At 41.6% G+C, this 26,850-nt stretch overlaps 1 protein-coding gene across 1 annotated transcript; it reads left to right on the top strand.

Annotated features, from left to right (window-relative positions):
- Positions 1-950: 950 nt before the first annotated feature.
- On the top strand, positions 951-26,813 carry cdk5rap2 (CDK5 regulatory subunit associated protein 2). Its single transcript, XM_056730694.1, is given in 50 exon segments — positions 951-1,136; positions 3,501-3,559; positions 4,376-4,440; positions 5,365-5,475; positions 5,778-5,854; positions 6,027-6,141; positions 6,229-6,410; positions 6,517-6,658; positions 6,761-6,814; positions 8,696-8,830; positions 9,004-9,123; positions 9,226-9,318; positions 9,412-9,630; positions 9,728-9,898; positions 9,971-10,081; positions 10,156-10,293; positions 10,398-10,577; positions 10,648-10,868; positions 10,870-11,125; positions 11,357-11,489; positions 11,595-11,734; positions 11,820-11,936; positions 12,050-12,196; positions 12,299-12,411; positions 12,492-12,631; positions 14,045-14,176; positions 14,294-14,403; positions 14,515-14,646; positions 15,125-15,178; positions 15,320-15,483; positions 15,562-15,997; positions 16,071-17,589; positions 17,860-17,967; positions 18,431-18,860; positions 18,939-19,159; positions 19,357-19,408; positions 20,284-20,474; positions 21,578-21,862; positions 21,983-22,108; positions 22,226-22,342; positions 22,422-22,548; positions 23,656-23,777; positions 23,916-24,110; positions 24,253-24,312; positions 24,397-24,587; positions 24,662-24,799; positions 24,894-25,032; positions 25,108-25,154; positions 26,059-26,089; positions 26,375-26,813. Coding segments are annotated over 50 exon segments (8,538 nt in total). The 5' UTR covers positions 951-1,083; the 3' UTR covers positions 26,494-26,813.
- The last annotated feature ends 37 nt before the right edge of the window (positions 26,814-26,850 follow it).

Here is a 26,850-nt window from a genome sequence, read left to right as displayed (position 1 = left end):
AACATTTAGGCCTTGTGTGTGTTTCTCTACCTCAGTAAAACCCACACAACCACAGACTTTCATGCATTTTCAAACCCACAAACAGGCAGCTTTTCTATAGTTTAAACATTTTCTATAATCTGAGTGTAAAAATACAACCAAACTGAAAAAATAAGTGTCAGCCAAAAATATAACCCTCAGTTAACTTCCGGTTTGTGTTTGGCTAGTGTCCAATAATATAACTATATTTTACTTAATTTATGTTAGTATTAATTCGTATTATTATTGTACTTCATTATAATTATTTTAAAAAACGATTTGTTGAATGGGTCCTCAGATTGGCCGCATTAAAACAAACCGTATGGTACACTGACATCTAGCGGTTGAACTTGGTATTAGAGTTTCAAAATGTTGGAGAGACAAATACAAATTTAGCCAAATTACGGTTCTTCTCGGTTTCTTTTTATTGTTATCCGAAATAATCTACAAGCAGTTAAAGTGAGGGGAGGTCTCAAAAGTGCGCATGCGCAATACCTTTTGTTTATGGTGTTAAAATGAAACTGTCTGTTTATAATGTCAAATGTGCTCTTTATCTTTACTGTAGTCACTGATTTTGGATGTTGTGCTGTCATTACTAATCCAGCATTTCATCTGCTATAGCATCACTGTGTTTATCGTCAAGAACCAGCAGATGGAAGCAGACAATCTTTAAACATTTTGCGTTGTTTTAAGCTAATAAAAAAACGAATTAATAATGATGCGCTGAGAAAATGTACTATTACCTCATTTGTAGTAAATGTATATACCTTTATACGTGGAAACTGTCATATGGCATGACCTTATTAATAGTTATAAACTCAGTTTTCGTCATAAGAAGAATGTCAATGAACGTAAACCTGAACGTCATTAATATTCATGAGGCACGTCTTGGACGCTGCTCACTCGGTGACGTCACCGACTTTAAAATGGCGGTTCCAACGTCTCCTTTGAAATTACGCGCATGCCTGATCTGCCGCCCACAGTTTAAAAATAACAGCACAGACATCATGTTATGAGATGTTTATTATTCAACGATAAAAATAAACACTCCTGGCTTGATCCAAAATGGATTCTGTTGTTGGAGAGGATCAAACCTTGCCGTTTGACATCAATATGAGGTAACGTTAAAAGCGCTACGTTTTTAATTCTGTCAGGATTCGGTTAGCATGTTAGCCTGAGGAGAAAACTATTAAAAACATTCGTTTATACTACATGATCTCGGTCTGTTCGTAGTAGTTAGTATTTTACTATTAAACCAACAATTTGACTAAAGATCCCTTGATATGTTGCGAGGAGTTATATACTGTATAATTTATACCATGTAACGTTAGTAATAAACATATTTAGTGTTTGAATAGTTCGTGTTATTAGATGGCTCAATCGTGTTATACGATTGTTTCAATAGAAATTAAAGATTGGTGAATGTTGGCAGTTTTATTGTGTGACATTCCAGAAAGATGCATTTTATTTACGTAAATTGTATAGAATTAATCCAACAGCTACATAGTTTTTTGGAGGTTTCGTGTTAGTTAGGTGTTGGGTGCTTTCCGTTGGTTTGATTCAGTTTCACGTCGGGATGAATTTATAAAGCATTAATATGCACGTAATTATGGAAGTTTCAACGTATTTTTGACGTTTTGCGCCTGACGTCAAGCGTGGATCGGTGTTTGAATGACACGAATGTGTCTCGTGCTTTGCTGTCAGGTTGAAAGAGTAAATCTTAAAGCCCCCATGTTAAAAACAAATCAACACACATGATCCTCTGAGTTAAATATAGCAGGGACTCGATGTCTGAACCATACGTGTACCCGAGTTGTTTTTGACATCTGGTTGTAGGAATCAAATGCGTGATTTGCCTTTGATGACTTCTTGTTGAGTAATTCTGGAAGAGAGACAGAAAAGGAGAGAGAGAGAGAGAGAGAGAGAGAGAGAATCTGCTGTATGTGTGTTTGATCATGCGCTGTCATACAACGGAAACCACGGAAACGACACATAGCGGAAAAACTCTCATGTTTATCATCTGATGAACTGATCTCTGTATTGTGCTTTTCTATGGCCATCTGAACACGAAGGGCTGACATTGGTAGGTTATTATGACCCTTTAACACCTGTGCTGGCTGTGTATATAGGAATTGTTGTGGATGAGTTCAATGTGAGGTTTTAGATCAGCAGGTCTTTGATGGAGATGAGTTAAAGGACAACTGGGGTGTGATGGTCAAGTTAAAGGTCTAACCTGACCCGAAGGGTTGTTTTATGTGCTAGCGTATGAGGTAATGAATACAAACACTGTAGTGTCGCCTTTATAAACCCAGATGGTGAGCCTGTGGGGAAACGTAAGATGTAAGGTGATATCAAATGTGTAAGTCAGCTGCTTCATGTTGACAACTGATCCTAAGCTTTTAACCAATTACGTGTATATTTTGTAAGGCTTCTGAGTCATGTATGTGACAGTTGATGTATATAAACTCTACACACAGCCATTATATAAGAGATTATGTCTTCTTGTGGCTAGCACAAAGCTAACTGTGCAGGGACATGTGAGAAGAGGAAGTTGTTTAGCTGTGATGTGTTGTGCAAAAAGCAGACAGTTTAGCATCTGTTCGGCTCCATCAGTGCTGATCAGAATACTGCATGAATTATGTAAAAAAACTAAAGTTACAATGAGACACTTTACGTTCATGTTTAGTGAAGTGTTAGGACTGTTTAAAAGTATTAGTATATTTAATAACTTAAAATTCTTTGACATCACCTTAAAGTGATAGTTCACCCAAAAAGGAAAATTCGATCATCATTTACGTACCTCTATAAATGACTTTGTTCTGATGAACACAGAGAAGGAAATTTGGATGAATGTTAGTAATTTTAAATTCTGTGACATCATTGACTGCCATAGTAGGACAAATTTAATTGTAGTGATAGGTGCCCCAGAACAACCTAAATTATTTGTGTTATACAGAACAAAGAAATGTATACAGGTTTGAAACAACCTGATGGTGAATAAATGATGACAGAATTTAATTTTTGTGTAAACCATCACTTTAATCTAGCACAAATTGAGCGTATTAGGTGTCCTGATGTGCTTTCTGTAGATTTGGATGACCTCTACAGAGAGGTAAAGGGGATTGAACTTTGTTATAGGAAGTTATTTAGAGACCCGCTGAAGTCACACACACACATTAACTCCTGGATAAACACACATTAAAATGGTTAAGAAACAAAGTAACAATATTTCTGCTTGTGTTCCCTGCTTCAGGTTATGAATAGTGTCTTTAGACCTTTATGCATTGTCCATTCAGTGCTTGTGTATGTGTGTTAAGCTGCTTTCAACAGAAAGGCACAGTAGTGTTTATTGTAACAGCTGGATATCTGCTCTTGGTGTTTTGTTTTTGGAGTGTGCAATTGCCCTTGTGACTTTTAGGCTATATTTTTTTAGCCACTGTTAATATATTTGTAATATGTGTGTGTTTTTTACATGGCTTCAGTATTTCAAGACTGCCAGAGTCTCTGAACGGCAGCAACTTCAACATGGACAACATTTCAGGTATACATACACACACACACACCGACCCTGATCTCTTAAAGTGCTAGTTCACCCAAAAAATGAAAATTCTGTCACCATTTACTCGCCCTCAGGTTGTTTCTAACTTGTATACAGTTTGTGTTCCGATAAACATGGAGAAAATATTTGGAAGAATGTTAGAGCAATTTCTGGAACATCATTCACTACCATAGTAGGAAAAAAATATTGTTTTTGAACACGAAATTTGATATTTTGAAGAATTTAGTAAAGCAAAGCCTTTGACTAACATTAGTTTTCCTACTATGGTAGTCAATGATGTCACAGAAATTAAAATGACAAGAAACCTTATGTTTATTAACACAAAGTAATTGATACAGATATGAACTGACAAAAGGGTAAGTAAATGATTACAGCATTTTTCATGTTTGGGTGAACTATCCCTTTAATGTGCACCCTGTAATTCTTCTGACACTGGTTTATAATTTGTGTTATTAAAGCTGGCCTGTTTTATATTAATATACACATTCAAATTAACAATTAGACTAATTCATGATTCTTATCATAACTTTACATTGTAACAATTATTACTGGATCGATCACAATTTTGTTTTGTCATTTTAACTGGTATATCACCTACTACAAATGTAAAGAATAGAAACAAGAATTTTTGATGAAAGATAAAAAAGTTGAAAATAAACTTGTTGTTCCCCCTGTAGTCTTTGGGCTTGAGGTCTGTGATGAAGACACAGTCTCATGCACTTGTTTTGGGGTGAACAGGCTGATTTGAACAGTAGTCTTTGTTGTTAATTCATTCGTTTGTTGTCTTTTCGTCTGCAGTTCCTCTGTTTTCAGAGCAGAGGATGTCTCCAGCCAAAGCTCTGACCATGAAGGACTATGAGAATGTAAGTACACGATATTGAAGCATTCCTTTTCATTTCTTTTTCTGTAATGAGAGTGACTTACACTTTGGTCTTTTTCTATTTAGCTGCTTTTCTGGTTTGATTTGAGGGTTTTCACTTTGTTGCAATCCCAAAATGCCACAGCAGCCAATTTCAGCTGTTAGTTCTGTCTGAAGTTATAAATATATTTTAAAAACATATCATTTCAAATGCCTGTCATTTATGAAGCTATGTGAAACGTGTCGGGTTCTTCTGTGATAATCAGCTTTTTGCGGCAATGATCATATTTTTGAATGCCATTTAAGGAAAGAGGTTTATTTCAATGGAGTGATATACAGATCTGTAAGCATTCCTGTGGGATGCACACATGCCTGTGTGTGTGTGAGAGAGAGAGAGAGAAGATTCGGAAAATGTAAAAACAGAATAAACAACAAGAAATTTTTAGGAAAAGGTTCAGCCGCTCATTACCATGGTGTTTGTTTTGGATGTATTGTTGTGTTGGGTTTTTTGGGTCGTTCTGCATTTTTTCTTTCTCCTTCCCCCTCTTTCTGCCCCAGATGTTGAAGTGAAATGCTCAGAGATACAATGATGCACAGTTCACTGCCCTTCCAGCCACACACACACACACACACACACACACACACACACACACACGCACACACACACACACACACGCTCACACACACACACACACACACACACACACACACACACACACACACACACACACAGACGGTCTGTTATTGTTGTCTTTTAGGTATCATCCCCTTCATTCACATCTCTTTCTTGAATAGACGGACAACGGGAGACATTCATTAAAAAGTTTCAAGTATATTTGCTCGCTGTGTCTGGTGTTACCATCTGCCTGTGTGTGAGGTTAAGTGATTGTCTGTCTATAACAAATTACTTTCCATTTCCCTTTTATAGCAAATTACCGCTCTGAAAAAAGAAAACTTCAACCTAAAGCTCAGGATCTATTTTCTGGAGGAACGTGTACAGCAGAAGTGCGATGATTCTACAGAGGACATTTATAAAACGGTGACTGACACACACAGTCCTGATTCACACAGCTTATGTAAGCCGTGCGTCAGCCACAGACCTTAGATGTGTTTCACTAGTGTTCCACTATGAACTATTTCATGATTTTCATGACTTCTATCAACTTCATGATGTCCAATTTGTTTTTAACCTTTTAATGTGGACATAAACTAAATACACTTACACAAGCTGTGTGAAATCACACATACACACACGCAAGTAATGTTGTTCAATAGCATCCCCTTGTTGATTGTGAATAAACTCATTAAATTGTGTGCACGTATGTGTGTGTTTGTCTGCAGAACATTGAGCTCAAAGTAGAAGTGGAATCAATGAAAAGAGATCTGGCCGAAAAACAGGAACTGCTTGTCTCTGCATCGTAAGTGATGTGCAATCTTATTATTACTTATTACAGAGTCCTAGCCAGGTGTGACAACATAAATCATATTTTCTCACAGCAATGTTTTCTTAGTCCAATGGTTTAAACTTGGTTTAAGTTGACATTTAAAATGATTACAGTAAAGCATCATAATGGACGTGTGTTTGTGTAGGAAAGCACTGGAGAGTTTAGCCAATCGAGGTGTTGATGATGGCAGAGCGCAGACACGGAGAGAAATGGACTCGCTCAGAGAAGCCTTTAATGCTCGGATTCAAGAACTGGAGGAGGTAATAGAAATACATGAAAAACAATGTTCAGAGCAAATGATTAAGAACATTTCCTCCATCCTTACCTGTTGTTTTCTTTCTGTTCAGTCTCTGAACGCTGCACAAGAAGAACTGGAAAACATGGCCATCATTGCAGAACGGGAGAAACTGAAGAATCTTGGCTTAGAGAAAGAGCTACAAGCTGGCAATCAATCAAAACCTTCAGGTGATTCAGATTTCGCCCCTGAGCGACTTAAAGAGCTCCAACAAGTTCTTCAGCAGAAGGAAAGGTGAACAAATCAACTGTTATTTTTATTTTAAACTAAAACGGGTAACTTTATATTTCTGAAGTGTAGGAATTAAATCTATAAATAAAACCCATTCTCTTCTGTATAGTGTCATTCAGCAACTGCAGGTGTCACTTAAGGATCAGGATGCCATGATTGGAGAGCTTCGGAGGAATAGCTCGGACAAGCCAATAGCGGAACAGGTGGCCCAGTTTAACTCTCTCATTGGCCAAAAAGACAAACAATTACAGGTTTGTTTTGCATTGTATAAAAGAAGTTCCTTTTTTCAAAATCTTCACACTGTTTTAAAAATGCATGCTATGACTAATGTTATTGTGTAATTTGTTTAACAGACTCTCACAGAACACCTGGAGCGTGAGAGAGAAAATGCAGAAAGAGACAAACAGGTAAGCAGAGCATAGTTTTGTGTTTTAATGTATTGTAGACTTGATATTGGCAATCATCCTTCCTTTGTTATAACAAGTGACTAGAAAGGTCATGAAAAGGTCATGGAATTCATTGATCAATAAGCGTGGGAACCCTGTAGGAGTGTGCTAAACTGGATTATCAGGTCGACAGCCATCTGTGTCTTTTGCAAAAAATATTAAAAACTAATCCCTCTGGGTCCGGGTTGAAGAGTTAAAGTGTTTATATGTTGGAACTGGGTGAACCTGTTAAGTTTAGGCTAATGTTTAAATGTGAATAACATATACTGTGAAGTCTTGTCGTTTGGATATGAGACAACTTGAGCTAAGATGAGAGAAAGAGATGTTTACGTTGTGTGATGATAAGCATAAAGGTTTAAAAAAAGTGCTCTAGATGATTTACCCAAAACCAACAGTAACATTCTACATTATTCTCACAAGGACATAATTCCTGCCCTGTTCAACTGTGACCTTCAGCATCCCCAAAACAGCATCAGTAGCCAAATACAACTCCTGCTGTCGGGAGCCTGCTGAACTCTGTGGATTAATGTGTGTGTGTCTGTGTGTGAGACTTGTGTGTGTGTGTTTGTGGATTAGAGGATTTATATCTCTGTGTGGGCAGAGCACAGCCAGTTTGATGCACAAGGAAGATTCATTGAAAGACGACATTTGTGATGGTCTGATAGAAGAGGACATGACAGAAGCATTTTGCAACATGTCCAGTGTGAGTGTGTATCTGTAGAATTTTAGCACATGTTAGGTGAACATGCGTGAGCTGTGCCGTGTATGCGGCGGGTCAATGCAGGGCAGTCAATGTCGCTGGATGTTCAGTGCATGCGGGCGCGTGAGGTTGGCTGTGATCCTCTCCCATGTTTTGGAGTCAGAGGTGCGTCGGGATGGCCACAGCGAGTTCCTCTGCGGGAAATGTGTGTTTTTACTGGAGCGTGTGGTGCATTTCGACGTTGCCATTGGACAGCTGCAGGATGCACACGCTGCCCAGCTGCGGAGGCTGCAGAACGAAAGAGACAGATTAAAAATGCACATCGCAAACAAATACGAACAACATAACCTATCCAAACCAGATGGTGCCGGATTGCAGAAGTCTTTTAAAAAGAATGCCAAAATTGGAACAAACCTGCCAAGTCCAAACCAACTGCGATGCATCCGACGGTCTGAACAGTCTTTAGTTCAACCACAGCTGGATCAAGCGGCGGTTGATGACAAGTGGAAGACGCCTGGAAGAAGCCAAGGGGTGAAAACGAGTGGTGATGTCAGACAGCGGACGTTCACAGGGCATTTGAGGAGATGTGTGAGTCTTGAACCACTAAGAAGGGCAGGAACACATCAAGATCAATGTTTGCAGGTAAGTTTATCTCCACGTCAGAGTAAAGACGCACATTCTGGAGTTCTGGGAAATCGAGAGTACTTGAACATAGTGCAAAAGAAGAGCACTCTGTCTCGATCAACGTCCCTCCAATCAGTGACCCTCGAGGGGTCTGACCACGCCTCCATCGGTGCAGCATACGGGAGGAACACTCTCAAAACCTCACTGGTGTTTGATATACTTCAACTCTTAAAGATCGTGCAAGGGGTGTGCCCCATCTCGCAATGTGAGGGTAGCAAGATTCCAGTACTGACGCCTTCACGCTTCACCTTCGCACATGCTCACCGGGGTGTGAGATCGATGGCGGAGAAAAGACTGAGACAAATGGAGGAAGATTTTAATGATGAGTACACACCTTTTAGACCGGAGGTACACACTCATACACTTGCTGTGACACATGGATGCACCTCTGGTTACACGGGCAGGAGTCTAGTCAGATTAGACGGCATGTTTATTGTGTGTTCTTTTTTGTGTTACAGATGTGCATTGAAACACAGACGGCGTTGAACAGATTGGAGCAGAAGACCAAACAGCTGACTGAAGAGCTCAAAACTGCCAAGAGCAACAGCCAACAGCTTTATCACACGCTAGAGGAAACAGAGAGAGACAAGAAGGTAATAGCTGCTCACAAACACACACACTTAAACATACCGGTCAAGTCCCTTTAACACTTTAATATTGTTTGACACTGTATAGCAAATTAAAAGTAGCTAGCTTTGAATGGATTATTAACATTCTGACAAGCGTTCAGGACCTCCACTCATTAAAGATGTTTTCATGTTTTCAGGCTCTTTCTGATGAGCTGCAGGAGAGAGAGGGCGAGCTGGGAGCAGAGAAGAAGAACTCTCTGAAACGTGACAAAACCATTCAGGGCCTCAGTCTGGTTCTCAAAGAGAAGGAGAAAGAGGTGTGACGCCAGTATTGAACTCCGAAATTGGGTCAGAAATGATATTGTCATAGCTGCATGACTGTTGCAAAAATCTGATTGTTTGTTTGTGGTCACTTTTAGATTGAGGATTTATCTCGTGATCTGGAGGAGAGGGATCAGGCTCTGGCTAAGGCGAGAGAGGCCCTTCATAAAGCCAAAGTGCAGAAATATCAGGCATGTAAACTCATGTGTCTGTGTTTTGCATTAAGGCAGATAAATATTTGTGTTGTCAGTGTTAGTAAAGCCATGCGCTCTTCTGTTCTCCAGGGAGATGAAGATCAGCAGTCTTTGCTTCTGGAGCAGCAGGCTGAATTGTCGCGACTTCACACAGAGGCTCGTTCATCCTCGCTGGAACTTCAGAGATTGCAACGTGTGCTGGGAAACCGAGATTCAGAGCTCGTCCTGCTCCAGCAGGCTAGAGGACAACTGGAACAGGAACTAGAACAACTACAACAGCAAAAGAAGAAGGGAGACAAAACTATAAATGTGAGTAACATCGGCACACACACAGAAACTGGAGTAAATAATAAAACATTTTCCCAGAGGTAAGCGACATGTGTGACTTCTCTTTATCGCTTCACAGGATCTGCAGAATCAGTTAAAGAAGCTGAACGGCGCTCTGGCTGACAGAGAGAACGCTCTTGAACAGCAGCATCTAGAACAGCAGGAGCAGAGCCGAGCTTCAGAGCAAAAACTGCAGAACGCTATAGAACGTCTCGCAGCCAACCTGAATCATAAAGACCAACAGCTGCAGGTAACACAAATGCACATACACAGGTTGAATACAGCTCTACTTCTTCAACACTCACACAAGAGTGTCTTTCAGGACTACATGAACATGGTGAAAGATCTGGAGAAGAACAGAAATCAAGAGGGCGGTGATGCCATGGTGGCTAAACTCAGAGCCAGACTGAAGGAGAAAGAGAAGGCTTTGGAGGTTTGAGTTTGTCTTTTGAGAATTTGTTTCCGGCCAGTTGCAGAAGGCTTGATGTTTTTTGTTTGTTCGTGCAGGAAGCACTGGATGATAAATTTGCAGTCGTAGAAGAGAAAGAAAATGAGATGCATCTCTTGAAGCTGAGTCTGAGGGAGAAAGAGAGAGATGTGGAGCGTCTCAACAACCTGCTCTTACACAATGAGGAAACCATTAACGTAAGAGATCCATCAATGTTTATTTGTATGAATGATTTCTTGGCGTTTGAGCGGTTTCTGACCAAATCTGGAATGAGATGTCTTGCATTTATTTGTGTGTGTAGAGCTTCGACGCTCTCGTAAAGGAGCGAGATCTAGAACTGCAGCAGCTGTTGAACTCACTGAAGAATCTTCAGAGGTGTAAAGACGAGACTGAGGAGAACCTTCAGAGAGCTCTGAGAGAGAAAGACTCCATTATACAGCACTTACAGCAAGCTCTGGACAACAAGACTAAAGATCTGGAGGTACAAACGTCCGCATGCTCTTTCCTACCTGCACAAAGACAAGCATCATCATCTTTTCATGTCTCCACAGGAGATGGCCAATACGGTTCTCAGCCAGTCAGAGTCTCAGGGACGAGAGCTGGCCGAGCAGATGAGTCAAAGGTTAAAGGTTGCCGAGGTCATGCTGTCTGAAGCAGTGAAGCACAGAGAGAGGCTGGTGTCTGAGAATCAGTCCGCTGTAGTAAACCTGCTGGCCACCATCAGCAGCAAAGATCAACTACTTAGGGTACTTAAACACACACACTCATACTCGTTCACGTATGGACGACACGGATGGGAATGTTCTAACCTCTCCGAATGTGTGTCTGTACGTGCAGGAGAGTGCAGAGCATCACACGCAGGCTCTTAGCGATTGTGCAGCTGAATTGCAGGATCTGCGCAAACAGCTGGCAGACATGCAGCTGCAACTCAGAAACGCACAGAGATTGAGCGCTACGGCAACACAAGAGGGTCACACGGGGATCGCTGAACTCCGTGCCATGTTATCAGAGAAGGACGCCTTCATTAATGTACGTTAAACTTTTGATCGCGAGGCAGCTTTTGTACTCTCCTCAACAAATGTTTTCACAGACTTTATTTTTTAGGAAGTGCCCTTTTGTTTATGCTTTGTTTTCGCTCTTACTGATGGAGTTTGATCATTGGTGGATATGAAATCGTCTGCCAAATTATTGAAAGGAAAAGAAACGTTGAGGCACAAAATGTAGGTGAAATGACGAATGATAATGTTTTGTGCTCAACAGAAGCTGCTACAACGTGGACAGGACAAAGAACGCATCCTATTGGAAATGAGGAGTGGTGAGGCTCCGCCCCCTCAGGTGCTGGAACTCAGACAGACCATCCAGGTGCTGCAAGAGCAACTCACTGAGAGAGAAGGTGAGAAGATGCTTCTCCTTGAGGAATAGCGGCTTCAAAGCAAAAAACACGTCTAGACCAAAATCATATCCGAGATTATCTAACCTGTGTTTGGTGTGTTTGTAGCCGAGCTGAGCAAGAGATACAGTGAGGAAATGCTGGATCAAACTGCAGTCAATAAGAAAACATCAGTTGTTTTGAAAAAAGAGCTGGCTCAGAAAACCGAAGCTCTTAACGCAGCGCTAAAGAGAGAAAACCAGCTCAAGGTCTGATATTTGTATCTTTGATGAGTTTTTACGTTTTCGTCTATAAAACTCCCAAATGAACAGTGTGTTTGTGTGTGTCTGAAAGATTTCTCTAGCAGAGCTTCAGTCCACGCTCTCAGAACTTCAAGCAAGATTAGACGGACAGACGGCCAATATTGAAAGTCTTTCGTCCACACTCAACACCAAAGAGGAAATCATTAACGTAAGAATACATTTTGCAGGTTCAGAAATCTGGGGATGGTCTGACTGTTCTCTACCTGAGTAAAATACAATAACTGACTTTTGGATTCTGTGGGTTGGTTGTCATCTCTACAGGAGCTGCACCAGCGTTTAGCCCAGAGAGGAGACGGCCGGCTGCCTCTGACCCGCGACCAAGCCACCCAACCTGGTGTGACTGAACCCAGTCTGTCTTCTCTTCCTCAAAGAGAGAGTACCCTTATTGGAGGAGACAGCCAGCGTGAGGTAGCAGAATGATGTCTTACAGAAAAACTGTATTCCCCTGTATTTGACTGTCTGTGGTGAGAGTAGTGCTGACCTCTGACCCTGTGCTTCTGATGTTGGTAGGATCTACCGTCCCTGTCCGATGTGCTGGCTGAGCAGGTGGAGTTAAACCGCGCACTGAGAGCCGAACAGCATCTTTACTCCAATCTCATCAGAGCTCTCAAACAGCACGACAGGTGTGTACGCAACACTCGCCTTGGACGGTCTGCCCATCATGTGAAGTGTTGGATGTTTTGTGATCATTTCATTTTTGCAGTGTTGAGAGGCTGCAGGCGCTGCAGTTGGAGCTCACAGCCGTGTCACTCCTCAGACAGCAGCTGGAAGACGGCGTTCAGATGAATGAGAAGCTGAGAGATGAGCTACAGAGAGAGATACATAGAGCCAAGCTGACAGAAGGTGGAGTACAGAAAGAAAGCGCTATCAGCTGACAGATCTCAAGCTTTAAATTACAATCATTGGTCATAAAAAAAATCACAGGCATTTTCTGTACATCAATCACAAACTCCTTCTGCATCTGTTCTTCCCCACATTTCTGTCCTTGTACATGGAATCTGCAGACGTTTTCTGCTCTGATTTTTGGAAATACGTTTCCAAATTCATCATTTATTTAAACTTGACACAATTATGCAGATTCTGTGTTGGCCTGTTGATGTGCGTCTTTCTGTCTTTGGCTGATATTTTCACTGTCATGTTCTGTCCTTTTTTCCTCTCTGTATATCTGTTTATTCCTCTTTATGTTTTCTGCTCATTCATCTGTGACGTCATTGTTTGTTTGTTTGTCTTTCTAATAAAGTAATTTCTGCTCATGATAAACACTGAAGCACTAATAAACTCTCTAACCTTTTTAACCTAACACTCATGCCTTTATTTGCACAAACATACAGAGATTTTATATATTTGAAATATGCTGTATGTTTACATACTATGGCCCGGTTTTACAGACACGGCTTAGTTTAAACCAGTAATATGCCTTGGTTGAATTAAGAGATTTATGTCGCTTATATAAAAAGGCTTTAGAAGAATATATTACTGGTGTGCATCTTGAGACAAAACAATTGCACTGATATATTTTAAGATATGTCTGGGCAAGTTATATTGAATACAGGTCACACATTCATTTTATTCTGGGACTAGCCTTAAACCCATATGGTTGAAATACCCAGATGACCTACTACATTCTCAATTTGAGCATTGTTTGCTATCCAGTAATGCAATGTGCTCAATTTGACCTTTCATTTCTAGCATGACAGTCGCACTGGAAACAATAACGGCTCTGGTTTTCAAAATAATTTCCTTGTTATACTTGATAGACTTTACACAATGGATTTAAATAATATAAAAAAAAGTTTTTTTTATTCACAACATCATAATGCACTAACTATGATTATTCACTAGCAGCTGGCATATTTAGTACATATTGTAAAGAATTCGGTAAACATAGCTTTCAAATTTAAATGCTGCTTCTGGCTTTCTGCTTTGTCGCCATTTCATCACAGAAATGTAAAAACATACATTAATGGTTTTTAACCATTATTGTAATTGTATTGATTGTTTTACTTTTTGTATTAAAAATAAATGTAAAGAAAGATTTACAATGTAAATATATCTTGTCATATAGATATTCTTTTAGCCAGTTAACTGTCTGTACAGTTCACAAAATTGGGTCAGGCGCATCTGCTAAATTTACTCAGAAATCTGAAAAAAAAGTACTTAAGCTTATTTTGTCCTCCCTTCTTATTTTCCATCCACTCTCAGATCTTTGTAGGACTAATGACTAAAGCACAAATGTAATTGTGTGTGTTTTCGCAGGTTCAAACCCTTCTGAGTTAGAGAGCGTGCGTGATGCACTAGAGGAAGCTCAGCGCTGGAACGCATCTCTGCAGGCACGTCTGGGACAGATTCAGAACAGAGGAGGAGGAGTCGGACAGGCCAACGACTCTGGTACGTTCACAAATATTCTATCTTTTATTAAATGTCAAATTCTTCACTTTATTACTTTTGACTCATAAGGGTTCTGTGTGGTTTCTTTTTTATGCTTATTTGGTTCATCTGTTTTAGTGGACACAATGAGTTTGTTTGGCGAGCAGACGTCCTATATGAGCATATGCTTGGGGGAGGGACCAGAGGAGGAGCTCCAGCACCTGACTGTAGAACAACTCAGTTTAAAGGTGAGTTACTTTGTGATGCACAGAAATCTACACCAAATAAAAATGTAATGGTTCCTCTAGTCTCCTAAGGAGCTCTGCATATTACATTGAAATTTTTACTCACACGTTCAGATCTTGGAGCTACAGGCAGTAAACGCTGAACTACAAAAGAAGTTGGTACCTATGGAGAAGGACATTGTGGGTAATCATCCAGACGACTCTCAGACAGAACCAGACCTCATCAACCTTTCAACTCCTACTAAGGTATTGAAGGTTTTTTTTTATATGAGTTTTTGTCCAATCATATGTCTTGTTCTTTGGAAAATGTACAAAGGTGAATGTTATTGAAAGGGGTTCATTTTCATACTCTTTTTAACCCCTGACCATTTACCTAAAACCTATTATGTGGTTTTGCATTATATTAGTGTATGATTGACCTCACGCCCGTCATTGAATCTCTCTTTTACTAACATTAGTTGGCTTGAACTTTCTAGAAGAGTTTCTCTGATGTGTTTGTCTGCTGAATGAGTGTGTTTGTTTATACACGTTTTCTTCCACTCGTTCTGTCTCTCTCTTTCCTGCTAACCCCCGTTATCTCCTTTCTGTCTTTCTGGCTCGTTTTCTTACCCACCATCACCTGCAGTCGCCCCATCCTGCCTTTATCGTGTGCTTTCTTTATATTCTGTTCCATTGACATTTTATGTTGTTAAGTCATATGTCATCAAACATCCCATTACTGTAGCAAACACAGGGAAAGCAGCCACCTGCCGCTAAAGATGAACATCCAAATGTGAAGGTACGTACCATTTTATGGAATAAACCCTTCTCAAGAACCTCAACAAGTCTGTGTGAAATGCTAAACTCAATGCAATTTTGTATTTGTGTTGTGTCTGAGTCCTGTGTTTCACTGTTGTCCCATGTGTTGTTGATTTTCAAGGAGAAATGTAATGAGGAAGATTGTTATGGTGAAGGTCATCTGACGTCGCTGAGAGATCAAGATGCAGTACCACCAACTTCCAGAATGCTAAGGGACGAACCTGAAAAGGCAGAATTGAGGTTGCTCCTCACAGACTGTGGGGCGGAGTCAGTCTCTCAGCTCAGGTATGTTCAGGATAAATATGTATTCACATTGTTGCTTTGCTTATATATCAAGTTAAAGCTACTCGCTGCAATTTGTAGAGGGCAAGTGGCCAAACTGCGCTCAGAAGCGGCTGAGCTCCGTGGACTTTTGAAGGAGGAACACGCCACTGACTCAAAAGAAAGCGCTGAGAGTTCCGGAGAAAGCGACAGCCATGGAGACCTAAAGCAAACCGTCAAGACGCTCCGCTCGGAAGCCAAAAGTCACAGAAAGATCATCCGACTACTTAAAGAGCAGCTCCAGCAGAAATCAGCCAAAGGTCACTTCAACACAGAGCTGAACGTCAACATTGCCACTGAGATGGAAGGAGTGCGTACGGAAACTAAAGATTCACAGAGACACTCCGAGACCTCCGAGAAGCAGCAACAGGTGAAAGAGAGCAAACAGAAAGAAAAGAAAGAAACACAGGAGAAAGAAGAGAAAATTCAGGGACAATCCACCAAACTTAGCAGGAAGCAACACATGGCCAGACATGCAGTAAGTGTCAAACTTATTCTTTCCAAATGTCTGTGTGCTGGCAAAATGAGTTTCTCACGTGTGTTTGTTACAGGCATATGTCAAATCACGGCTTCCGGTTCCTGTGCGACCCAGTAAAAGCTCCGGGCAGAGTTCTGAGGATCTGAGCGAGGTGATGTCGGACCACGTCAACCCTTGGCGCCGTGACCTGAGGGCAGCTGAAGAGTCAGACTACACCTCTGACAGCAAGACATCTTCAAAATCCGCACAGCACCAACACCTTGACTTGGATGAAGTCAAAGACTCCAAAAGTCCAACCGCAGGACTGAAACCGAAGGCTGACGCTGGACAAAACACAGACCTGAATCTTGACTCCGAGCTCATGCTGCAGTTAGAGCTGCTGAATCAGGAATGCCAGGAGAAGGAGGAGCTTATCTCCTGCCTGCAGCAACAAGTCCAGGAGTGGGAGGAGCTTCAGGTCCAGCTACAAGAGAAGGACAGGCTCAACCGAGAATACCTGGAGGCCCTGCAGGCAGCAGAGTCCACCATCGCCTACCTCACCGCGTGTAGCTTGGACTCCGAGTGCGGTCTGGGTCAGACGGGAGACGTGTCGTGGCAGCAAAGGTGTGCAGAACTTCAGAAGGATGTTGAAGAGAAAGACGGACTCAACGCTCGGATGTTGGAGTGCTTGAACACGGCGGAGTCCGCAATCATGTCACTCGGCGGTGTGGACGCAACAAGCCAAACCTTTGGGCAAGTAGATCCTCAGGTTGTTTGTGAGAGGTTAGAGGACCTGATTAAACAAGTCAGAACTTCTAAGCAGAATGTGGATGGATCCGTGAGGCCATCAGGGGAAACTCACAGCCTGAAAGAGCTGCAGCCGTGCAGGATGAATGCAGAGCAGCAGGAAAAGCTCAGGACTTCAGAGTCAGTTGACTTTAGTGAAACTAGCAAACACAACGGCGCCCTCATGGGTCTGGAGGGGAGTTACACTCACAGGCCACAAGAAGAAAAAATCCCATCATGGCAACATCGTCAGCTTACAGATTGTCTGTCTGAGTGCATCAGAGCCGCTGAAGGTGCCACCCAGTCTCTCGCAGACGTCTGCTCAAGCCAAAACCATTCTCGGGCGAACTCGCCCAATCCAGAGTTAAAGCAGTGGCTGGACAGACTGCAGCGCGCCTTCCTGGAGAGAGAATCTCTCGAGGGCTCACCAGGCACCGAGAGACACCAACAAAAGACGAGCACACCCATTCAACAGGGACAAGAGGACCAGTACAGCTCCAAACCATCACACCAAAGTACTTTACTGAAGCCCTCGAGACAGAATCTTTACAACAACCTGTTGAGGATTCTTAAACTTCATACGGACGGTTTTCAGAATATCAATAAACTAGAGGAGGAGCTTGAATGTAAACTCAATGGGCGTGGAGGAGGTGGAGAAGCACCTGAAAATGACCCTATCGAGAGGGACGCACATATCCAAAGTTTGCAGAAGGCCCTGAAGGAAAGACAGAGGGCGTGTCGGAAGTTAGAGGAGAAGCTGGCGATGGCTCAGTCCGTCATCGCTGTGCACGGCTCAAATAAAGACAAACAAACTGATCAGTGCAAAGGTGAGAACACGCAAGAACACAACCCCACAAAACCAGAGTTGTGCTTACATTTTTGTTTCCTTTGACTGTGAATGGACAGCGAACGATTTTATTTGTGAATTTTCACTCGTTCTCAAACATACCGGCTGATCTAGATTCAATCAACAACACCAAGCATCTCACAACGCATTGTTCAAACAAAAACAGCTCAACAAAAATGCTTTTTTATTATGGTTGTGAATACTACGACAGCATATTACTGCTGTTCTCACTCCTTCCTGTGTGCTCTAGCGCCCTCTGGTGAACGGGATGATAAAGGGGTGCAGGTGGAGGCGCAGGACCTTGGGTACGAAACGAGTGGGAAGAGTGAGACGGAGAGAGAGGAAGGAAGTAGCACAGGTAGACAGGGAGGAAACACTCCAACGTGATTGGCTGGCTTCCTTTGCATGGCAGGGTTTCTGTACGGAATGAGCTCTCAAAGATCTCCTCGGATAAGAAATATGCTTTCTTATTTTGCATGGCGAGACCGATGGTGAATGAAATAACACTGTGGATGGGTAAAGAAATAGTTCAACCCAAAATATAGTCGACATCTTAATCTCATTCTGTCTGTTCGTCTGCACACGAGTGTTGGGTTTGCATTAACACGGTTTGTTGAAGTTTGCATCATTTCTCTGCATGACCAAACTATGTTGCTTCGGATGGGATTCATAATAATTCAACTAATGTGGATTCTTACTGTAACCTTGTTAAAAACATGATAACAGCTGGCGTGCCTCATAACAGGTATCATGGGTAATATTGCTGTTATTAACTTAAATCATGTTTGTTTGCTTGAATATTTATCTCTCGTCGCTCTCAGACGTGGACTGTGTCCTGCGGCTGGTTCCTGTTCTGTCTCCTGAGCTGCAGAGGAATCGGGACAGGTTTTCTCCTGACACTACAGCATCCAGCCCCTCGTACCCAAGCTCTCCGGGGCTGAGCTCCCCTCGACCCTGTCCTTCTGACCTCATCGACCCTAACGCTGACCCCGCCCTCCTCCATCAGCACCTCCAGAGGCTCAGAGCGCAGGTGGAAGAGCAGCAAAGAACCATCCAGCACCTCCAGCAACAGCTGCGCAAGAAATCTTTATCATCCGAGCTCCTGAGCGTGACCTCTGACCTCACCGGAGGTGATGAAGAAGATAGAAAGATGATGAAGGATCAGATCGCCCAACTCAACTCTGAGCTGGAGAAAGAGAGAAGCCTGAGCAGAAGCCTGAGCAGAAACAGCCAATCAGGATCTCCGTCTAGGTAATCATCATCAAACATTGAGGAAGTATTCTCTGTTGACATGACTGTGTTGTATAAAGTGTTTCTCTCGCGCTGTAGAATCGAGTCTCTGGTCCAGTCTCAGGCTCGGGAGTTGTGCGAGCTGAGGGAACAGATCCGCGTGTCTCGTGGTTTGGGTGTAGAACAGCGTAAACAGCTGCTGGAGCTCAGAGGAGCTCTGGAGGAGTTACTTCAGCCCAGCGAGACTCACGCTGCTCAGGGAACTCAGCTCGGAGAGAGACTCGACCGCAGTCTGAGTCTGCTGGAGAAACTTGAACAGGGTAAACACACACATACACAGAAAAAAACACAAAGAATGTGAGCCATGTCAGACACAAGAATTCACATAGAGACAGAAAAAGTGCATGGTGCATGCTAGCTCTGAAAGTATAAAGTATGCACTTATATAGTTTCCTACAAGAGGCATTTATTTTTACATACTGCTTAGCGTTTGTGTATGTTTTGTGTTATTCTACAGGGGTTGGTGGCATAGAGAATGAGGAGGGGGCGGAGTCAGAGATGGCCCTTGGGTAAGCACATCCGCATCTACTACACTGCCATTTATTCATTCAGCAGACGCTTTTTTTCTAACAGTGACTTACAGTTTGTCAATCTGTACCGTCTTTTATCAGTGTAGATATGTTGCATGGGATCCACCCATAACCTAATAGGAATGAACCGCATTAATATCACAAAAACTAAACACACAGCTGAAGAAATCTCAAGGAAACATTCCTGTGATTGTTACACGAGAGGAATGAAATGCACACACACTCATGATGAAGTCTGGGGATGTTTGATGTGCGAGTGTTTGGCTCTCTCCTGACAGTGAATGTGAATGGGTTTGGGAGGAGCTGCAGTACCTGCGCTCTCAGCTGGAGGGCGACAGAGAACAGCAGCATCTGCAGATGGTTTATTTGTGCAGGCAGAACAGGAATCTTGCTATTAGCACACAGCATTATATTGCCCAGTGAGTGGTATTTGTGAAGGGTCTGTGTGCTGTGGAGTGTGTGAGATCTCTCTCAGATAACAATCTTTCATAGACACATTGCGTTTTCCAGCCATACACATGGCTCTTTAGGGTGTTTTCAGGTGACTATCTGTACAAAAGTGACTGTTAGTTCGTCAAACGTTATAGTGCCAATGCTTGCATGGTGTGATGTGGTGCTATTTTAGATCTTCACACTACAGAGCACATCTGGCACCCAATCTGGTGCTATTTTATGATGCAGTCGGATGTCCCGATTACTCAAAACATGTGTGAAGTAGCAGCATGTGAATCAGAATTCAGCCTCGTTGTGTCACCTTACAACAACACATCTGTGTTTATTATGAATTGTTTTACTCCGCTCTTGCTTTTGTTTGCTGTGATTGTTTAATAATGCGTGTATGTGGTTGGTGACAGACTGTCTGCAGAACTGCAGGAGAAAGACCGGCTCATTCAAGCTCTGCAGAAACAACTACACTCACAAGTTCCCACAATGCAGCAGTTCTCAGACTCTGAGATGAGTGACCGACTGTCCAATGATGGCACCAGCTCCTTCCACGGCAGCCCTCCCGCTCTCCGCAGCCAAACCCCCAACAGAACTCTCACAGGTACCAAAATAAATCATGTTTATGAATCTGCTTACATGGATCACAGGAGGAGTTATAAAGTTGCATGTTTTAGTTAAATGGATTGTTTGCTCAGAATGAAAATTCCACGTGTTATTCAAAGTTTCTTCAGTGGAACACAAAATAAGATATTTTGAGAAACGTCTCGGTGGTTTGTGTTTATACAGTGGAAGTCAGTGGGGTTCAGTGTTGATGGTGACCAACGTTCTTCAAAATGTCTTCTTTTATTTTGAATTTATAAATATATTGATCATTAGATTCACATGATTTCCAGATCTGTTTGAGGATATGCAGAGATCTTGCGTTCTGAGCGCCTAAATTCGATGCGTTTGTGGCATTTAGTTTTAAGCAGACTAAGCACCACATCTTTCTCTTATTAAATGTGCTGTCGTTCTTTTGTCTCCTGTGAGAGTGTTCTTGTTCAGCAGTTAGTGGAGGCCAGTGTCCTGTTACCGGCTCATACAGATACATTATTCAGTATCCAGCGTTAATCTTCTCTCCTGACAGCCTTTTAGAGCTCTGAACACACACATGCACACACATCCATGATGAGCTTGGGTTTAGTGTCATGCAAAGATCAAATGGAGAGATTTTGCTTTTTATGGGCATCTTAAAAGCTTTATAGTGAGATCAGGTCTGGGTTAGCAGTAGATCTAGAGATGAGCGAGCGGGTTGTGATGTATGACGGCATCTCTCACAGGAGATTGAGGACCGTACTGAAAGCCAAGAAACAGGAAGGTAAAAATCACCGCTGCTGTCAGTGTATTTGAGTGGCATTGTTTGCGTGCTGTTGTGAATTTCAGATTAGGTTTAACGTTTATATGAGAAGATGATGTGTGATCTTTGGAAAGCGTCGTTATACAAAATTCAAGTTAACATGAAATCAGTTTCCTCATTTTTCTTACATTAACAGTGAATGTTATAAAGAAAATGTTACAGGAATCTTTCATTTAAAATGTGATGTCATTTCTTTGCGAATGTAAGCAAGGCCGGGTGGGCGGAGAGAAATAATAAAGCAGAAAAGCAGAAACAATATTCTCTCCTTAGTGGGTTTCGTTGTAATGATTTCTCATCACCTCCCACAGGTCTGAAGGCAAACAATGCTGATGCGTTACCAGGTCAGAGGTCAGGAGCCGTAGGCGTGTCTTTCGATGTGGGCGTGTCTGAAGGTGGAGATGGGAGTGTCCTAATGCTGCAACGGGAAAACGGTCGTCTGCAGGAACAGTTAAGAAGCAGCGAGGAGCTGAATGCAACACTTCACAGTGAACTGGACCTGACACGCTCCATCCTGAAACACAGCCCACAGAAACACATGACAGACAGACCAACAGCGCAGCAGAACACATCAGACGGCAAGAACATCAACTCTGGTAGAGCTCACCTGTGATTTACTGATAGTGACGCTTGATAATTGTCATTTGATTAAAATTCAAATATTGACATCACGGTAGGTGAATGCAGAATTGTTTTTTTATCTTTCTGTCGTGTAGACCTGTTGTCCGAACATTTGCATGAGATCAGAATGCTGCGCCAGCGCCTTGAAGAAACCATCAGAACCAATGAGAGACTCCGAGAACAGTTAGAGAGAAAATTACTGGAGGCTGAGAAAGACTCGGGTACACATGCACACACAGTACATGCAGAATAATTGGTTGGATTTGATTTGTTTGAATTGAGCATGTTTATTTGTTTGCATTTGTTTGTTCTTTGACATTATTTGTGTGTGTGATCAGCAGCCACCAACATCTTCATCGCTGGTTCTGAGGATCAGGCTCACATCAGCAGTGAGCTTCACTTCCTGTTGACTCAAAACCAAACACTTAAAGAACAACTCAACCAGGGAGCGAGAGGTATAACACACACACACAAACTCTGTTTACAGATGTCTTAAGGGCTGTATTCAGATACAGATATCATGTGTGTGTGCAGATAAACAGAAGGAGAATGATCGTCTCAGAGAGGCTCTGGCCAGACGAACAGCTAAACTGGAGCTGAGCAGAAAAGAGTGTGAAACGCTCAAACAAGAGCGAAGTCAACTACAGGTCAACCTGAACAGGTAAAACGGACACACATGCAGATTTTGGCCAGAATTTGAATTTATTGTTGAAGAAAGATATGAATCTTGAGTCAGGTGCGTGTGCGTGCATGAATTACAGATTCTTAATGAAAAAATGATTAACGAACGCTGTAAAGTAAAAATTTGCCTGTTTTTTTGCAACATAGCCTAACTGCAATAACAAAGGCATGAGGTATACATTTTTCAGTAATAAGATGTACAAAAATATGAGTTTAAAAATATATTAAAAGTTTTTTAAAACAAAGTTTAAGGAAAACAATGCATTTCAGAATATGCTCACGCGGATCAAATGAAAAACCTGTTAATAAAACATATTGCACAAAATGCTATAAAAAACACAATTATACACTTAGCTCGGTATATGATCATCATTCTTATATTGTTTTTGTAAATGTTCGGGTGAAAGTTGGGAGTTAGTCTGTTAGCGGTGTCTGCACAGAAACTGTGCGCAGAATTGATAAGCCATCAAGTTTATTGAAGCGTATTTTCGTGTTATTAGTTTTGAGAAGTGTAGTTTCAAGTTTAAACTGGGTTTAGAAGCAGACCGGCTAATCTCGGATCTGACCATATGTTTGGTGAATAGCTTAAGAGGAATAGTATTTTTTAGATTTCCATCAACTAACGAACAAAAATTACTCGCTTAACTTTAATTGTTTTCATAGAGAAATGATGTACGATTTATTATAGAAGCGTGTCATCGTTACACTGCTTTAACTGCATTGTTTCTGCCTTCTGTTCAAACAGGGTGCTTTCCGTGACTGATCCCGTTAATGTTACCAGAACCCCATTCACACAGACCACTGATCCCAGAAAATTGCTGTTAAACTGCCAGAGAGTGCCTTCTGTGTGAACGCAAATGCTTCCAGATGTGATCCCAAAAGTGATTTGGGAAAGCCAAACTAGTAATGGGATCAGTTAGTGTGTGTGAATGGGGTTTTTGTATGTATCACGTGACTTTCTCAGAGGGCCTGTGTAATGATAGGTTAATGAGTTTTAGTAATGACTGCAAATTGTATAGCGTTTGAAATTACACACGTGCACACGCTCAGTATATCATCCCTGTTTAATAAGGTGTGTGTGTCTTAGATTGCAGTGTGAGAACAATCATCAGAAGCAGCAGTTGTGTGACACTCAGAAGCTCCTGCAGACTGTGCGTGTGGAGCTACAAGTGCAAGAACATATGAAGAACACCACACAGACGCACACAGGTACACACACAGACTCGTACAGAGACACATGTACATCGCCATGTACTCTTCAATCTTAATCTGATAGCTGTACTACAAATCCTAGTGTGCTGCCTACTTAGACATTAAACATGTGGATGCTGATGTGTATGTGTGCAGGAGAAGTTTCTGCATCTGAATGTGGATCTGCAGTGAATCTGAACGAGCTGTTGGCTGAGATCAGACAGCTGCGTGTGCAGTTAGAAAGAAGCATCCAGACCAACACATCACTGAGACTGAGATTAGAACAACAACTACTGTCCCGCTCTGACCCCAAATCAACCATTAACATCAACTACCTGCTCACAAAGACGGGTACAAACACACACACACCTCTGCAACATACCTTTTGTGTGCTCACAATCCATGTTTATGATAAAACTTCTGCGATGCACAGCCTATAAAAAAAAAAACTAAGAGCAATAAAACTTGAACTGTTTTTTTTCCGTCTTCTCAGATGGAGCTAGTAAATCAGATGTTGCTCACTCGCACACAGACCGCTCCAGTCCTGCACAAGGTCAGTATTTTCTGTCTGTTATATAACATTTGTGGAATCTAGCGTAGGCAACCTTCGTACGTAAACTGGGTGTGTTGTGTTTAGATTGTGACAGTTCAGCAGACAGCGAGTCTCACGCTCCATCTCGACTTGTACCGGGTCATCGGCTCTGGGCGGACCGGCGCGGCCGTCACATTCTGGGTCTGATAGAAGATTATAACGCCCTGCGCAAACAGATGAGTGAAGCCCAGAGACTGACCGCTGATCTGGACACACAGATACATGACAACAGCAAGGTAAGAACACACACACTTCACTTCACTGGTGGTGTGTTTTGTAGGTGTATGAAGACATTGTGTGTTTGTATCAGGTTCTAGATCAGTTTCAGATGAAGGGATTCTCCAGAAGTGTCAACACTATGCAGCATGTTCTGGAAGAAGCCGCACGACTACTCAAACTTCTCTGGAGAGTCTCGCTGCCCTCAGGAGACGGCATACACACTCAACAGGTAACACACTTTCATGTCTACAAGACAAACCCAAGACTTCTGGGAAGCTGCAATTATAAAAACTTGCTGATCACAACGTCTCTTCTGCACTCAGGACGAGCTGTTGAGGAGTGAGATCTCCCGTCTGAAGAGTCGTTTGTCTCAGCAGGAGAGAATGCTCACTGGAGCTGTTAAACGCCTCAGATCCACCAATCATCTGAAGGAGGGCATGGAGCGTGTCATCATAGACCAGCGTAAGATTCTACACATTCACACTCAGACAGGTGTGATATTAGAGCGCTGATGTTTGTTCTGTGTGTGTCCTGCAGTGTCTCTGACTTACGGTGTGCTGAAGAGGGCCAGAGGAAACCTGGAGGTCTGTTTATCATTCACTATATTCAGCCACTTTCGTGACACTTAATGTGTAGAATTAAAGGGGTTATATAAACATGTGTGTTATAAGTTGCACATGCATGTATTAGACACGTAAAATTACAGATGTGATCTATCTAAAAGCAAGTGCTCACACAGACCTACCTCTAACGTCTCGTGTAACCACACCCCCAAAAATCGACATCAGTATTCGACATATCACAACGCACTGGTTAACTGACTAATCATAGCTTTGTAAAATATCAGCGTGTTTCAGAGAGGCGGAGCAAGAGGAGATACAAACATGCACGGTGTGTGGAAAATACAGTGTTTTTGAACCTTAAATCGTGTATACATTTCGTGCAATACATGCAAAACAAAGGATAATATTATTTTTAGCTGTGTCATATGACCCCTTTAATATAGAATATTGATATTTCCATAGAAATGAACAGATACTGCAGTTGATTCCGCTGTGGTTTTACATGAGGAAAAGTATGAACATCTGGTTGTATTGTGTAAATAGAGTAAAATCCTACATTTTGTAATTTTTCATAATGCAGTAGTCTTGAATGCAACTCTTTTAAATATAATTGAACATTGCAGCTCTTTTTTCATAATATTACTTTATTTTGTTTTTGCATGTGACGTGTTGTGGTCTGCAGGACCTTAAAGACAAACACGGTTCACTCAAAATAATGCTAGCTGTTAAAGGGCACATGTTTTCATATTTAAAAGTACTTTACTTTTAAAATCGTGATCAGTTTAGTGTATTCATGTCGTGAGCTTTGAAGAGGTTTGACTATATAATTTCACAACATTAGTTTATCTGCTCTGTAGTATTTCTCTCTATATATTTACATTTTCTTCTCTCTTCTGCTGTCTATTATTTTGTCCGTGTGTTTCAGTGTAACTATCTGAAGGCTTTGCAGGTTGAAGGTTAGTTTAAATCAGGGCTTGTGTGTTTACAGAAGAGTCTTTGCATGTGATTAGTAATGGTCACAGCATGCAGACTGATTCTTTCTGCAACTTGCATTGAGTTTTTTAGACTCTTCATATTGAAGCTAATGAAGTAGTTTGTATATCAACCTTTACATATTATTAGGTTTGGTGGTGTGTTTGTGTCATAATTGAGTTCTTTTCAGGATAAAAACATGCTAAAGTGTTTGTATAGAATAGCACAGTATTTTTATTTTATTCTTACATTTTGCCGTTTGTTCATAGGACGTCCCACTGAATGGCCAGTGACTAATGAACAAACAGTCGTGCCGTCCGGCCCACAGTGTGAAGCAGAAAGGGACTCAGCGTCTTCATCACTAAAGCTGTTAGAGATGTTGGACTGATTTCACGTTTGAATTTAATGCAATTCTTGTGATGTCTGTCCCTTCAAGACCTCTTTTTATTTATTTTTATCCTTCTGAGGTACGCTGATACAGTTTGGCAAAAATTTGCACATATACATCAAGCATTTAACATCACAGTAAAAGGGAATGTTTTTAAGTAATATCTTGTAAATACTTTTAATGTTAGTTTTATACTGTTTTCCCTTTAAATAGTTCCTTGTTAACTTGTCTGTGCTGTATTACCCCGCTCAAGCTCAGCTAATATTTTGATCAGATGTGTACATGAGTTATAAATGCACATTAAAAGATTTCATGAATCAGTCGCTCTCTCTTCTGTCCAAGCTTGATTATGATTAG

Source organism: Triplophysa dalaica, chromosome 19 (genome assembly GCF_015846415.1).
Source record: "Triplophysa dalaica isolate WHDGS20190420 chromosome 19, ASM1584641v1, whole genome shotgun sequence".
NCBI classification, from domain to species: domain Eukaryota; kingdom Metazoa; phylum Chordata; class Actinopteri; order Cypriniformes; family Nemacheilidae; genus Triplophysa; species Triplophysa dalaica.
This window is presented reverse-complemented; position numbering and strand designations above follow the sequence as displayed.